At 37.4% G+C, this 16,221-nt stretch overlaps 1 protein-coding gene across 1 annotated transcript; it reads left to right on the top strand.

Annotated features, from left to right (window-relative positions):
* Window positions 1-13,674: 13,674 nt before the first annotated feature.
* Window positions 13,675-15,899, top strand: LOC116031896 (protein kinase PINOID-like). The gene is made up of 2 exons (XM_031274248.1): window positions 13,675-14,434; window positions 14,934-15,899. Exons 1-2 carry the CDS (start codon window positions 13,866-13,868, stop codon window positions 15,700-15,702), a joined length of 1,338 nt encoding a protein of 445 aa, XP_031130108.1. The 5' UTR covers window positions 13,675-13,865; the 3' UTR covers window positions 15,703-15,899.
* Window positions 15,900-16,221: the final 322 nt, after the last annotated feature.

Here is a 16,221-nt window from a genome sequence, read left to right as displayed (position 1 = left end):
TAGTGGTCAAGCTAACCCTTTGAGTGCTTACCCTAAATAGCTTCTTAAGGCTCAATCTCTCATCTAGGTAAATCTGATAAATATCTCTAGAAATGGTCCACCTAGAAGGGATTTGAAACCTAGGACAAGCAACTAAGATAAATTTCCTAAACCCATTTCCCTCAACAATCCTAAAGGGAAGCTCATCTACAATGATTATCTCACACAATGCTCTCCTAATAGCCTCTTGGTTGAAAACCCAAGTCCCCAAAACCCCCTCAGAACATTCTGTTCCAGAGATAGAAACAACATTGAAAGTGAGAAGGGACTGCCTTGTATCCTTAGAATGGGGATTCTTTAGGCAGCCCAACATATGGTTTCTCAAGGAGGAAGTGTCATGCTTTTTAGTCTCACATGCAAAAAGTTTTGCACAGTACAGGCACTTCCCCTGCATTAATTTCCCTTTAGAATCAAGGATCTTTTCAAAATGATCCCAAACTTTGGATCTAGACTCCACCTCTTTCCTCTTCTTTGTAGGAACATCAGTAGGAGAAGGCAAAGGCTGCTGAGGATTTCTCTCAGTACCTCCACCATCTACTCCATGTTCCTCCTCAGTTGAGGTGGGAGGGTGTCCAGATGCACTGATGCTTTCCATCTAAAAAGATGGGCATCAGTAAACAAACTGTCCAACTAAAGGTCTAAAGCCATAAAGAAATTATACATTTAAAGTAGACACAGTCACACAAACATGCAACTTAATAGCTTATGCTTCCACCTTTATATCCATACTCAGATTTTCATCATCATATATATGGAATTGCCCACAAATTAGGGGGCTCATACAATCAAACATTCATACACTCATACAGTGTAACACAGATTTAAAAGATATATTACACCATACAGCTTAATAGCTTATGCTTCCACCTTTATATCTATACTCAGATTTTCATCATCATATATATGGAATTGCCTACAAATTAGGGGGCTCATACAATCATACATTCATACACTCATACAGTGTAACACATAGATTTAAAAGATATATTACACCATACAGCTTAATAGCTTATGCTTCCACCATACAATAATCAATAATCAAATTTTCATCATCATATATTCGTATACATGAAATTGCCCACAAATTAGGGATCATACAAATGATAGTATGATACAATCATAGATTACATAGTAAATACACAATTACACAGTAAGCTTCCATGCTTCCACCAAATTAATTACATTATGTACGAATTTAAGGGTCCATTACCATAAACTTGAAACCATATATCAGGATTTGTTGAAATTCATCATATATATGGAAAGCCCCAACAAATTAGGGCTTAGTGAGTCTGGGACTCATCACTCATGTACAAATTAGGGATTCACAGAATCACAGAATCACAGTATCACAGTATCACACAATACAACACAAATACTGAATACACTAATATTGAATAGCATTAAAAAAGGTTTTTGATTTACTTGTTTTCTCCAATATTTTCCTGGAGAACTAGGTCTTCAAGCAATTCAAAGCCAAAACAGATGGCTAATGGCTTCCACCGGACCACCAGGACCACCACAGCACCACCGAGTCAACGACCAAGGCTTGGCTGGTTTGAGGCTTCCACCACGACACCACCGTCCAGTACCGGCGTCTAATAGAGGTGAGTAGATTCAGAGAGACAAAGAGTTACTGAGAGCCTCTGAGTCTGAGATGGTGTCGAAAATCGAAAAGAGTCACCTACTCGCCTTCGAGAATCAAGGTTACAAGGCCTACTACAGAAGTAGAGAGTAACCCTACAGAGTTGTAGACTGGAGAGAAATGGAGAAGGAGAAGTGGAGAATGGACTATGGAGAACGTGAGAGAAATCAGAGAATCAGAGCAGAGAAATGGAAAACCCTAGGCTGCGTATGAGAGTCGCGAATGGGAGAGAAATCAGAGAATTAGAGCAGAGGAGTGAGGAGGATGAACGGGAGTGGCTGCGCAAATGGTTAACCCTAAATGAAATGGAAATATATATACATAACACACACGACGCCGTATTATGTATATACATATATATTATATATATAATTTCGGATATTCGGGCGGGTCGGGTGACTAATTCCCAAACCCTACCCGAATATATTGGAATCGTATATGGTCAAATAAAGGGTCGGTTTTAGGCTTCGGATTCGGATACCCACCCCGGAGAGCAAAACGGTGTTCGGGTCGGGCGGGTTTATCGGACCGGGCGGGTTTTGCACACCCCTAGTTTCAACAAAAAAAAAAATACATATTTATTTCTTTAATTTATAATTCAGTGTCTACAATGCCTTTATTAAAAAAAAAATCATTCTCAAAAAATTTAAAAAGATATATAATTTCATTAGTTATATTGTCTATATTTTCTTCAATGCAAAGATTCATTACCTTCAAATTTATTAATTAATTATATTTACTACATTGTTCATTGTTTTCTTTTTATAGTATTTTGTAATTAAATATCAAAGTTATACTACAAAATAATGTTATATATTTAATTATTTATTTACCAAGTATTATGTTAATAACATGGAAAAAATTAAAATAAAAACAGTTTGAAGTCAATCATATTAACTACTTAGGAAGGATTTGTTGACAAAGAAGACATTCAAATAACCCAATAAATTGATTTAAAATTTATTATTAAAAATGTCAATATAGGGCAATAGAATATTGTGACACACTTGATACATTGAAAAGATGCTGGGGCTACAACATTGCTAGAATCACTCTTTAAAAATTCAGAAAATGAAGAAATTTCAAAAATAGATACCGTTACAACATTCATTAATCTTGTATGTAAAATACCTGATCATGACTATATATAGGGTAGAGTTCAAGTGTGGACGCGTCTTAACGTGTAACAGTGCGACCTCACCACTATGTATACAGATATACACCACTCAGTGTTAGAAAATGCACCACACAAATATGTACCGTTAGGTACACATTACCAAAAAACACACCACTAAGTATGTAAATATACACCACACAGTATTTGGAAATGTACAATTAGGGGCAGGGGAGTTATGGTGCATTATTTTGGGGGTGTGGTGTGTTTTTTGGTGTTTTTGTGTATTTTCATGTGGTGTGTTTTCTAACATTGAGTGGTGCATTTTATAACATTGAGTGGTGTGTCCACACTATTTACACGTTAAGACGCATCCACATTGAGCAGATTTATATATATATATATATATATATATATATATATATATATATATATATAGATATATATATATGAAGGGATGAAGGCAGTCATGGCAACTGACTTCATCCCTTCATTTTTTTTAAAGCTTGAAGGGATTAATGCTGTTGCCATGGCCGCTGCCTTCATCCCTTCATTTTTTTTAAAGCTTGAAGGGATTAATGCTGTTGCCATGGCCGCTGCCTTCATCCCTTCATTTTTTTTAAAGCTTGAAGGGATTAATGCTGTTGCCATGGCCGCTGCCTTCATCCCTTCATTTTTTTTAAAGCTTGAAGGGATTAATGCTGTTGCCATGGCCGCTGCCTTCATCCCTTCATTTTTTTTAAAGCTTGAAGGGATTAATGCTGTTGCCATGGCCGCTGCCTTCATCCCTTCATTTTTTTTAAAGCTTGAAGGGATTAATGCTGTTGCCATGGCCGCTGCCTTCATCCCTTCATTTTTTTTAAAGCTTGAAGGGATTAATGCTGTTGCCATGGCCGCTGCCTTCATCCCTTCATTTTTTTTAAAGCTTGAAGGGATTAATGCTGTTGCCATGGCCGCTGCCTTCATCCCTTCATTTTTTTTAAAGCTTGAAGGGATTAATGCTGTTGCCATGGCCGCTGCCTTCATCCCTTCATTTTTTTTAAAGCTTGAAGGGATTAATGCTGTTGCCATGGCCGCTGCCTTCATCCCTTCATTTTTTTTAAAGCTTGAAGGGATTAATGCTGTTGCCATGGCCGCTGCCTTCATCCCTTCATTTTTTTTAAAGCTTGAAGGGATTAATGCTGTTGCCATGGCCGCTGCCTTCATCCCTTCATTTTTTTTAAAGCTTGAAGGGATTAATGCTGTTGCCATGGCCGCTGCCTTCATCCCTTCATTTTTTTTAAAGCTTGAAGGGATTAATGCTGTTGCCATGGCCGCTGCCTTCATCCCTTCATTTTTTTTAAAGCTTGAAGGGATTAATGCTGTTGCCATGGCCGCTGCCTTCATCCCTTCATTTTTTTTAAAGCTTGAAGGGATTAATGCTGTTGCCATGGCCGCTGCCTTCATCCCTTCATTTTTTTTAAAGCTTGAAGGGATTAATGCTGTTGCCATGGCCGCTGCCTTCATCCCTTCATTTTTTTTAAAGCTTGAAGGGATTAATGCTGTTGCCATGGCCGCTGCCTTCATCCCTTCATTTTTTTTAAAGCTTGAAGGGATTAATGCTGTTGCCATGGCCGCTGCCTTCATCCCTTCATTTTTTTTAAAGCTTGAAGGGATTAATGCTGTTGCCATGGCCGCTGCCTTCATCCCTTCATTTTTTTTAAAGCTTGAAGGGATTAATGCTGTTGCCATGGCCGCTGCCTTCATCCCTTCATTTTTTTTAAAGCTTGAAGGGATTAATGCTGTTGCCATGGCCGCTGCCTTCATCCCTTCATTTTTTTTAAAGCTTGAAGGGATTAATGCTGTTGCCATGGCCGCTGCCTTCATCCCTTCATTTTTTTTAAAGCTTGAAGGGATTAATGCTGTTGCCATGGCCGCTGCCTTCATCCCTTCATTTTTTTTAAAGCTTGAAGGGATTAATGCTGTTGCCATGGCCGCTGCCTTCATCCCTTCATTTTTTTTAAAGCTTGAAGGGATTAATGCTGTTGCCATGGCCGCTGCCTTCATCCCTTCATTTTTTTTAAAGCTTGAAGGGATTAATGCTGTTGCCATGGCCGCTGCCTTCATCCCTTCATTTTTTTTAAAGCTTGAAGGGATTAATGCTGTTGCCATGGCCGCTGCCTTCATCCCTTCATTTTTTTTAAAGCTTGAAGGGATTAATGCTGTTGCCATGGCCGCTGCCTTCATCCCTTCATTTTTTTTAAAGCTTGAAGGGATTAATGCTGTTGCCATGGCCGCTGCCTTCATCCCTTCATTTTTTTTAAAGCTTGAAGGGATTAATGCTGTTGCCATGGCCGCTGCCTTCATCCCTTCATTTTTTTTAAAGCTTGAAGGGATTAATGCTGTTGCCATGGCCGCTGCCTTCATCCCTTCATTTTTTTTAAAGCTTGAAGGGATTAATGCTGTTGCCATGGCCGCTGCCTTCATCCCTTCATTTTTTTTAAAGCTTGAAGGGATTAATGCTGTTGCCATGGCCGCTGCCTTCATCCCTTCATTTTTTTTAAAGCTTGAAGGGATTAATGCTGTTGCCATGGCCGCTGCCTTCATCCCTTCATTTTTTTTAAAGCTTGAAGGGATTAATGCTGTTGCCATGGCCGCTGCCTTCATCCCTTCATTTTTTTTAAAGCTTGAAGGGATTAATGCTGTTGCCATGGCCGCTGCCTTCATCCCTTCATTTTTTTTAAAGCTTGAAGGGATTAATGCTGTTGCCATGGCCGCTGCCTTCATCCCTTCATTTTTTTTAAAGCTTGAAGGGATTAATGCTGTTGCCATGGCCGCTGCCTTCATCCCTTCATTTTTTTTAAAGCTTGAAGGGATTAATGCTGTTGCCATGGCCGCTGCCTTCATCCCTTCATTTTTTTTAAAGCTTGAAGGGATTAATGCTGTTGCCATGGCCGCTGCCTTCATCCCTTCATTTTTTTTAAAGCTTGAAGGGATTAATGCTGTTGCCATGGCCGCTGCCTTCATCCCTTCATTTTTTTTAAAGCTTGAAGGGATTAATGCTGTTGCCATGGCCGCTGCCTTCATCCCTTCATTTTTTTTAAAGCTTGAAGGGATTAATGCTGTTGCCATGGCCGCTGCCTTCATCCCTTCAAAGCTTTAATATAAAATATACATATATATATATATATATATATATATATATATATATATAGATATATATATATGAAGGGATAAAGGCAGCGGCTATGGCTGCCTTCATCGCTTCAAAGCTTTAAAAATGGGGGGATGAAGGCAGCGACCATGGTTGCCTTCTTCTCTTCAAAGCTTAAAAGAAAATGAAGGGATGAAGGCAACGATCATAGTTGCCTTCATCCCTTCAAAATTTTAAAAATAAGATATGAAGAGACGAAGGCAGTTAGGCTATCTCTTCCCTCTTTCGTCTCCACATCCATGGAGACAAGACAGTCTCCATGGATCATATAGTTGGAGACATTTATTATTATTATTATTATTATTATTATTATTATTATTATTATTATTATTATTATTATTATTATTATTATTATAAATAATTTCTATTTTTTAAATTACTTGTTGGTAATCTGCCGCTGCAGATTACTTGGGACAAATTGCATGGTTTTAAAATGTTCAATGGTCTAATTGCACTTTTTTTAGGTTGAGTGGCCAAATTGCATTTTCTCGTTCCGTTCGATGGCTAATTTGACCCTTATTCCTTTTAATAATTTTAAACTAGTTATTGTTTTAACATTAGTTACATCCCTTCGAATTTATCGATCTTATCTTTCTTTTCTTTTTTTCAATGACGAAGAAAACTCGCAAAAATTATCCTAGAGTATATGTACAGGTAACCCTGTTGCTTTGTAATATCCCACAAACTACATATATATTGATCATTTATCTCCACACAATATAATGTGTGTTTAGCTAATTATGTGAATAAAATTAATCAAACATAATTAGAAAAAGGGTCAATTAAGCCCTTGAACTTTATCTATAAAGTCATAAACATGTCATTTTGATGCATTGAAGCTCAAGAGCCCGTTAATGACCTGCTATTGCATGTCACTAAAATTCCGGCGACCATCTAACCCACTCCGGCGATATTCCGATCAACTCCGACGAATTTCCGATCAAATCTGTCAAAGTTCAAGAGCTTAATTGACTTTATAGGTAAAGTTCAAGGGCTTAATAATTTCAGCAAACCGTTAATATTCAGTAGGTTTTATTTAAAATCCGATCCTTTAATTTCCAGACCAAATCGATCAATATAAAGTTTGAATAATTGAATCTATCTTCAATAAAACAAGTAGGTGCGCCATCAAATTAAATGAATAATGAATAAGACTTTTGAAGCAGCCAATAGTTTCATTTTTTGCTTCAAAATGTTTGTATTTAGTATTGCAAAATAATTTCAAAATTATGGAATCATAGGGTAGACCTTCCTTTTTGGTGATATATTAAATCAGAATTGTAAAGAAAGGGACAATTTAAAGAAATGGTAAGTTTTTTTGGTTTTTTTTTTTTTTTTTTGTAATACCATTTTAAAGAATTTATAACTTAAATTATAATTATAAACATTCATTTTATTTGATAAATACTTTGTTTAAACATTTGTTCTGGATAAAGAATCCACCTTGCAAAGTAGACTTTGCTCCATGATATAATGATTATTGAATAATTGATGTCTCCTAAGTCCTAACAACATTAGTGGATCTTGTACGTAGTTGAGGTTTCATCATATTAGCCCATTAAAAGAATATAATTAAACTTCTTTGTTGTTCTTAATTAAACAGTCCACAAGAACACATTATATCTACTGGTGTTAGGAGTTTTTTCGAACATAACTAAGCTCGAATAATTAATATTTTTTTGAGTAAGCTCGAATAATTAATTAAATTCGGAAACTCAACTCAATTTTAAAATTAAAAATTTGAGCTTGATTAAGTTCTATATTTTTATTTTTTTTTTGAGTTTGAAATATTCAATGTTGACTCAAATAGACTCAATAATTTTTTATTTTTTTTTAAAGTAGCACTTTTAATTTATTCAATTTGTGACTGTAGTATAATATAGTTTTTCAATTATTCATAATGTATATTTAGTCTTTCAGTTATTATATAAGTAGTAGATTTGGTCCCTAAGAATTAAATCTGCCACTAATATGTCACATATATTTAACTAATAAATTAAATATATACCGCATTTGTAAAACTAAGAGCTTTTCTAATTTTTACCTCTATTTTTTAGACAAAAATGTGTAATAATAAATATTTTCCAGTTAAGTATTGTAACAAAATTTAGCGTACATCTCGGTTATGAACAGTTTATAATATACAAATATTATTTCATAAAAGTATAAATATATTAGTAATATATATAATTTTATATTTATATTATATATAAAATATACAAAAAATCAATTATGCTCGCATCACAATATGTTCAAACCAATTATTAAGATACTCAATTCATTGCATCAAATTCGTATAGTTTGGTTCATTTACCATGCATAAGCCGATATGCGTAAGTTAAAGGTTTATGCACCAAAAGTATTAACCCAATGTGGTAGCTCAAGTGGTAAATGAATTTTTTTTTTAGAGAAATGTAATATTTTTACATTTTAATTTAAAAATATTACATTTTTCCTTATAAGTAACAAGCAATTCATTCCTGATTAATATTATATTGGAATAAGGTTCAAATTAACCACTGAGCGTAACCTAAAAGTGCAATTAGGCCACTGAATCGAAAAAAAAGTGTAATTAGGTCATTGAACACTTTAAATGTATGCAATTTCACCTGATAGCAAGTTACCATCCATTTCATCAGGTTACTTACTTACTTTGACGGTAAATTGACATTTTAAAATAATTGTTAATAATAAATTATTAAAATTAAAAAATTAAAATAATTTACAAAATTAAAAAAAAAAAAAAAAAAAAAAAGAGCGCGCACACACACACACTGCACACACACCATAATAAAGAAAAAGTTGTTTTTTGAAAGAAGTTGATTTTCCGTAAATAATAATAATAATAATAATAATAATAATAATAATAATAAAATTTGATTCATCCACGGGTGGCAAGGGTATAACTAAAGGGCGGGGGTGGCCGCATGTGTGCCTTTTTATTTTATTTTATTTTATTTATTTTAATAGTTTATTATTAAGCAAGTAACCTGATGAAATGCATGATAACCTGCTATCAGGTGAAATTGCATACATTTGGAGTGTTCAGTGACCTAATTGCACTTTTGTTTTGTTCAGTCGTCTAATTGCACTTTCAGGTTACGTTCAGTGGTCAATTTGAACCTTATTCCTATTATATTTTTTAGTATAAGTATTAAATTTCTATCTTGATATGATCTGTCACATAGAAGAATCATTCAAAATAAAACTATAACAATATCTCTGTTTGGTAAGAGTTAATTTTAGAGATTATAGTTTATTGTAAACTACAAATAAGGTATAAGCTCGGTTTAGTAAAACATTAGGAGTTTAAAATAATAACTTATTTTGAAACGTTACCGTTACAAAATATAAGTTCATGACTTTTTAACTTTTTTTCTATTTTATATTTATTAATTTACACAAAATATATCATCTACCCTTCATTAAATCAAAATCCCAATATCTTAGTTCAACCTTTTATGTTTTTTTAACACTTATCAAATAATTCAATAATTAATTAAATTTTTTTTTTTGAGTATTGTTAACTCTTTTACAATGTAGTATCTGTTCAGAGTTAACCCTATTAGGACTCTATCTATTTGACTCATATTAGGATTATCTATTTGACTCATATTAGGATTATTTATTCTAGGCTTTCTAAGACTCTACTTGTATATATACATTCTCTACTCTTTATCATTGTAACAAGAACTCTATCAATACAATATTCAGTTCTCATCTGGTATCAGCTAGCCTAGGTTTCTTTCCCGATGGCTGACGGATCTGTTAATTCATCCGAACGGACCGTTTCTGATGCTGCTGTTTCTTCCACTGTTTCTTCGGCTGTTGCAACTCTTTCTACTGCACATCACTATGTGAGCATCAAGCTCACCAATACGAATTTCTTGTTTTGGCGAACACAAGTTGTTCCTTTTTTGCGTGGCCATGAACTAATCGGTTTCGTCGATGGTACGAATCCGTGCCCTCCTGCGTTTCTACCTACTGTTGCTCCATCTAATCCGGTTGCTGAGGCTGCTTCTTCTACTCCGCCACCTGCTACGCCTAATCCGTTGTTCGCTCCGTGGGTACGTCAAGATCAGGCGGTTCTCAGCATGCTAATTTCGTCTTTATCGTCGGAGGTCATGTATCAGGCGTTACGCTCCTTTAATCGTAAAATTAAGTCTGTTCAGTCTGATTTAGGAGCAGAATACAAAAAGCTGCATTCTTCGTTTGTTCAGTTAGGAATTAATCATAGACAATCATGTGCCTACACTCATGAACAAAATGGGCGTGTAGAGAGGAAACATAGACATGTTGTTGAAACCGGTCTCACTCTTATGGCTCGTGCTTCTGTGCCATCTCGTTTTTGGGATTTTGCTTTTGAGACTGCTGTTTACTTGATTAACAAAATGCCCTCTGCTGTGTTACAAAATTCCAGTCCTCATAGGCTATTACATAAATCTTCTCCCTCGTATTCTTTCCTTCGAGTTTTTGGCTGTCTGTGTTATCCTCACTTGCGTCCCTATAACCGTCATAAAATGTCATTCAGGTCATCTCCCTGTGTCTTCCTAGGTTACCCTACGTCCTTTAGGGGGTACAGGTGCATGGACTTACAGACTAATAAGATTTATGTTTGCAGACATGTGCACTTTGATGAGAATGTGTTTCCTTTTGTTAGTAAAGTTGTTGTGCAACCACCACCGTCTACGCAGCAACCTTGGGCTGAGTCCGTATTGCAGTTACAGCCACCTGTGCGTGCTGATCATGATCAGTCCACATCATCTGCTGAGCCTGTTGTTGCCCCGGCTCGCCAGAGGGGTCGGCCTCGTGGTAGGTCCACACGTCCGACTGTTCGGTCCCGCACGATGGCTACTAGGAGTCGGTCTGTGGCTCCACTTTTGGCTTTGTCTGCTCAGGTTTGTCCTCCATAACCTACTTGCTACACTCAGGCTGTTAAATTTCCAGAATGGCGTGAGGCAATGGATCAAGAATTCAATGCACTCCTACATAATCAGACTTGGGTTCTGGTCCCTCCTCACTCAGGTATGAATATAATTGGCTGCAAGTGGGTTTTTCGGACCAAACGTAAAGCTGATGGTTCAATAGAAAGGCACAAGGCAAGGCTGGTAGCAAAGGGTTTTAACTAGGTCCCTGGTGAGGACTTCTTTGATACATTCAGTCCAGTTGTTAAACCCACTACAGTCAGATTGCTGTTAAGTTTGGCTATTTCTTCAGGATGGGTGATTAGGCAGCTTGACATACATAATGCTTTTCTGAATGGCACGTTAACTGAAACTGTTTATATGCGTCAACCTCCTGGATATGTTGACACTCACTTGCATGATCATGTCTGTTTGTTGCGACGCTCTTTATATGGTTTAAAGCAAGCCCCACGGGCTTGGTTTAATCGCTTGCATACTTTTTTGCTTTCGATTGATTTTATCGCTTCAAAGACTGATGTGTCATTATTTTACTATTCTCGTGGTTCTGTTTGTGTATACTTGTTAGTGTATGTTGATGACATATTGGTTATGGGAAATGATCAGCAATTGGTGGCTGATCTTCTATCCAAATTGGCTTCTGCCTTTAAGATTAGAGATCTTGGTTATCTTGGGTTTTTCCTTGGAATTGAACTTGTGAAATCTGGCACTGGTGTTCTCTTTTCTCAGAAGCGATATATGGCAGATATCCTTAAACGGGCTGGTATGATTGATTGTAAGCCTCTAGCAACACCTATTGCTGCGTCCAAACCTCCGTTGCTTAATGCAGATCCGTTTGATGATCCAACCAAATATAGAAGCTTGGATGGTGCTCTGCAATATCTCACAATCACGCGACCGGATCTGTCCTTTGCGGTCAATCAGCTCTGTCAACATATGCATGCTCCTACTTTGACCCATTGGGAGCAGTTGAAACGAGTACTCAGGTATGTCAAGGGCACTCTATCTTTCGGGCTACGTGTGGCTCAGTCAAAGTCTAGGGAACTTCATGCCTTCTCTGATTCCGACTGGGCTGGTTGTCCTGAAGATCGTAAGTCTACTTGTGGGTATGCAGTGTTTCTTGGCACCAATCTTGTGTCTTGGGTGTGCAAGAAGCAAAAGACAGTTGCAAGATTTTCCACGGAGGCTGAGTACAAGGCCTTAGCAGATGTCTGTGCTGAGGTTATTTGGATCATGTCATTACTACGAGAAATCAACATCGATGGTGTTCCAGCTCCAAAGCTGTGGTGTGACAATTTGGGTGCTACCTACATGTGTGCCAACCCTATATTTCATGCCAGGACAAAACATGTGGAAATTGACTATCACTTTGTTCGAGATAGGGTTGCTAATGGTGACATTCAGGTGAACTTTATCTCAACAAAAGATCAACTAGCTGACATCTTTACGAAAGCTTTGCCTAGTCCTAGATTTAATTTTCTTAGAGACAAGCTTCAGGTTACCAGTCTACCTTCCGCTTGAGGCGGAGTATTAGGACTCTATCTATTTGACTCATATTAGGATTATCTATTTGACTCATATTAGAATTATCTATTCTAGGCTTTCTAAGACTCTACTTGTATATATACATTCTCTACTATTACCATTGTAACAAGAACTCTATCAATACAATATTCAGTTCTCATCAACCCACCCCAATGTGAAGGTGCAACCGGATGCCACTTAGACCACAAGGTCTCTGTCACATTTTAATTTTTAATTAATTATCTTATTAGCTATTAATTTTTTAACTTTTAACTTTCAACTTTAATTTTAATAGTGAAGTGTAAATATGATGATGAGTTTATATTCTTAAAAAAATGATGAGTTTATATAATCACTTTTGAAAATAGAAAAATATTTAAAAAAATAAATAAAGAGTAACTGTAATTTAACTATTTAAGAATCTTCACTCTCGTCTGAGTATTTCTGTCCGCCCAAATCATGTACGGCCTCCTTCCTATATTCACTGGTTCACCCCAATCTTTATATAGATGACTGGGTTTACATTGCACTGTAAATCTTAATATATGTGTATGTGTTTTATATTGTGAATTTTTTATATCTTGTATTATAAAATTTAATACACTAAAAATATAAATTTTGTATATGAAACAAATTAATAATTGTATCTTATATTATGAATTTATGTGTCTTGCATTATGCTGTAAAATTTTGTACCTATGAATACTAATTATGTACCTAAATCAAATTTAAAATAAAAATAAATATATAAAATGTGTATTTTTTGCATTTTGATTTTTATGTATTATATTATGAAATTTTGTACCCCATTGATACGATTCAATGGTTCATATTTTTTTTGGTGGGATTCAATGGTTCATATTAGGTGTACCCTAATCCATAATGGGGTAAATAATCGGTCTATCAGCCAATTTTGACTTATTTGACCACTATTAGTTGTTTGGTTAATTAGTTTTTTGTAACTCCAAAATGCTAAAATTTAAAAGGCTACTAAAAGCAGTCTTTTTAATTAGTTTTTTGAGAAAAGAAATTATACCAAACAGCTATCAGCTAAAAGCTAATTTATCAAACAATTTTCTAAAATCAGTCAATACTATCGACAAATCATATCTTCTAACCCAAACATCCGACCCAATCAGCTAACAGTCATTTATGATAAATAGGGCCAATATAAATTGCGGTTTCACCCCAGCCCTATAACCCAACGATAAAACCATAACCAGCCAGCCAGCTCATGTTCAGAAGTTCCAGACCCATAACTCTCTCCCTCTAGGGAAAACGCTCTCTCGCTCTAATCTTTATAATGTTTGTCCTTTCCTGAACGCCAATCACTGATTTCAATTTCCCGTCCAAATCTCTGTATTCCAATTCATCGATTCGCCGGCCGCCGGTTGTTATGTGTTTGTGATCTTCCTTTCTTTAAGAATAATGTTAGATTTAATGAATTGTTTTCCCGACGACCTCAGCATTTCCGAAGGCGTGAACTCCGGCAAAAGCTCAATGAGCAGTGGAAGCGATCAGAGCCAGTGCACCAGCTTCAGCCGTCTCTCCTTTGAGATCCTCACCAACTCGCCGGAGCATAATCCGGCGACGCTCATGCCGCGCCGCTCTTCGGATTCTTCGTTTCAAACCATCATCAGCGGCGGCGCCGGCGGGCCGAGCTTCAGGGACTTCAGCCTTCTCCGGCAGATCGGCAGCGGGGACATCGGAAGGGTGTACCTCTGCCGGCTCCGCGGCGGAGACGAGGAGGCGAGGGCGCGGCTCTACGCCATGAAGGTGGTGGACAATGAGGCGTTGGCGGTGAAGAATAAGGTTCGGAGAGCGGAAACGGAGCGGAAAATCATGCGAATGTTAAACCACCCTTTCTTGCCGACCCTCTTCGCCGAATTCCAAGCCTCCCATTTCAGTTGTGTGGTTATGGAGTACTGTCCCGGCGGCGATTTGCATTCTCTCAGACACAAACTGCCTCACAAGCGCTTCTCTCTAAGCTCTGCTAGGTACTAACAATTTCTTTTCCTTTTGTGTTGTCCTGAAGAGATAAGAGCCAAGTCTAGCACTATGCTGATAAGAATTGTTAGACAGAAGTTGATAAGGTTAAGTCTAACACCATATGATTAAAAGACTGTTGGACGAAAGTCTATAAAAGTCAAGTCCAGCACCATGTGATTGAAATTGTTGAGCAAAGGCTGATAGGAGTAAGTCTAGCAACATGTAAGCTTAAGATTGTTAAGCTAAGAACGATAAAAGTAAGTCTAGCAACATGTAATTAAGATAATTAAAGAGCCAAGATGATGAACTGACAATTATATTTTGGCAACATGTAACTAAGATTATATTTTAGAGAGCCATGTAGCTGATAAATGTCAGTTCATCATCTTGGCTCTCTAAAATATAATAATAATAATTTATAAGGAAAAATAATTTTGCTTTTACTGTTAATTATAATTTTTGACATACCAATAACATTTTGCTTATGATTTGGATGGGTTTTTTCAGGTTTTATGCTGCGGAGGTTTTGGTGGCACTAGAGTATCTTCACCTATTAGGAATAATTTACAGGGATTTAAAACCAGAAAATGTGTTGGTTAGATCGGACGGTCATATTATGCTAACGGATTTTGATTTATCTCTTTGTTCCGACGCAATAATGCCGGCTGTACAGTCGCCGGATATTTCCGTGTACCCGCAAACGTCGCCAGCGGCGACACGTATAAGAACCCCGTTTTCTTGCATTTCCGACCGGCTTTTCCGGTCGAAGAAAATCCAAACGCTGTCCAACAGCCGGTTGTTCGTGGCGGAGCCGATCAGCGCCCGATCATGCTCCTTCGTGGGGACCCACGAGTACGTGGCGCCTGAGGTGGCCTCCGGCGGGTCCCACGGCAACGCCGTGGATTGGTGGGCGTTCGGGATATTCATGTACGAGATGATCTACGGAGGAACTCCGTTCGCGGGTGCATCGAATGAGGATACGCTGCGGAACATAGTACAGAAGCCCCTGACGTTCCCGAACGACGCGGCAGTTGGGACGAGCGAAATGCACGCGCGGGATTTGATCTCCGGGTTGCTGATCCGAAACCCGACAAGGCGACTCGGGGCAAGGCGCGGGTCGGCCGACGTGAAGACCCACCCGTTTTTTAAGGGCTTGAATTTCGCGCTTATAAGATCGGTGACGCCCCCCTCGGTGCCCGGGATTCGGAGACAGAAGACGACGTCGCATCCGGGTGACGGCTCCAGCCATCATACGGCGCCGTTTGATTTCTTCTGACCATGACAATTTAGCCATGGAGTTTTGATTTTTACTATGGGAAAGAGTAAAGATTCCTTCTGATTATCACACTGTCATTGCTGTACAAGCCAACAGTTATGTATGTACTACGTACTAGTGATCAAACTAGATGAGGATGGAGTTGAAACTGCACTGCAGTATATATGTTAATGACAAAGCCAACTTTTAAGGACCAATTGCCTGGATTATATATATATATATATAGAAATAATTTCAGTTGCGGTCGTGCGGTCACACACCACTCAATGTTAAGAAACACACCACAATGAAACACAAATGAAACACACCACAATGTTAAGAAACACACCACAGTGCATATTTGTGATGTGTTTCTTAACATTGAGTGGTGTGAACCGCACGGCTGTACGGGGAGCACGTCCGCACCTGATGATGACTATATATATATATATATATTTTAGTGTTTTTTGGGGTACTTGGAAACATAATCAATGGAAATGGGAGAAATTAAAAAAAAATGCATTTCATGCGGGTTAATTA

The sequence above is a fragment of the Ipomoea triloba genome, chromosome 10 (genome assembly GCF_003576645.1).
Source record: "Ipomoea triloba cultivar NCNSP0323 chromosome 10, ASM357664v1".
Taxonomy (NCBI): Eukaryota; Viridiplantae; Streptophyta; class Magnoliopsida; order Solanales; family Convolvulaceae; genus Ipomoea; species Ipomoea triloba.
The sequence above is the reverse complement of the archived record's forward strand: the minus strand, read 5'-3'. Positions and strand labels throughout refer to the sequence as shown.

Excerpts from the sequence above, each read along its gene's own strand:
- LOC116031896 (XM_031274248.1), top strand. The coding sequence starts at position 13,866 with ATGTTAGATTTAATGAATTGTTTTCCCGACGACCTCAGCATTTCCGAA. Across the intron at positions 14,435-14,933 it reads TTCTCTCTAAGCTCTGCTAG|GTTTTATGCTGCGGAGGTTT; the intron begins GTACTAACAATT and ends GGGTTTTTTCAG.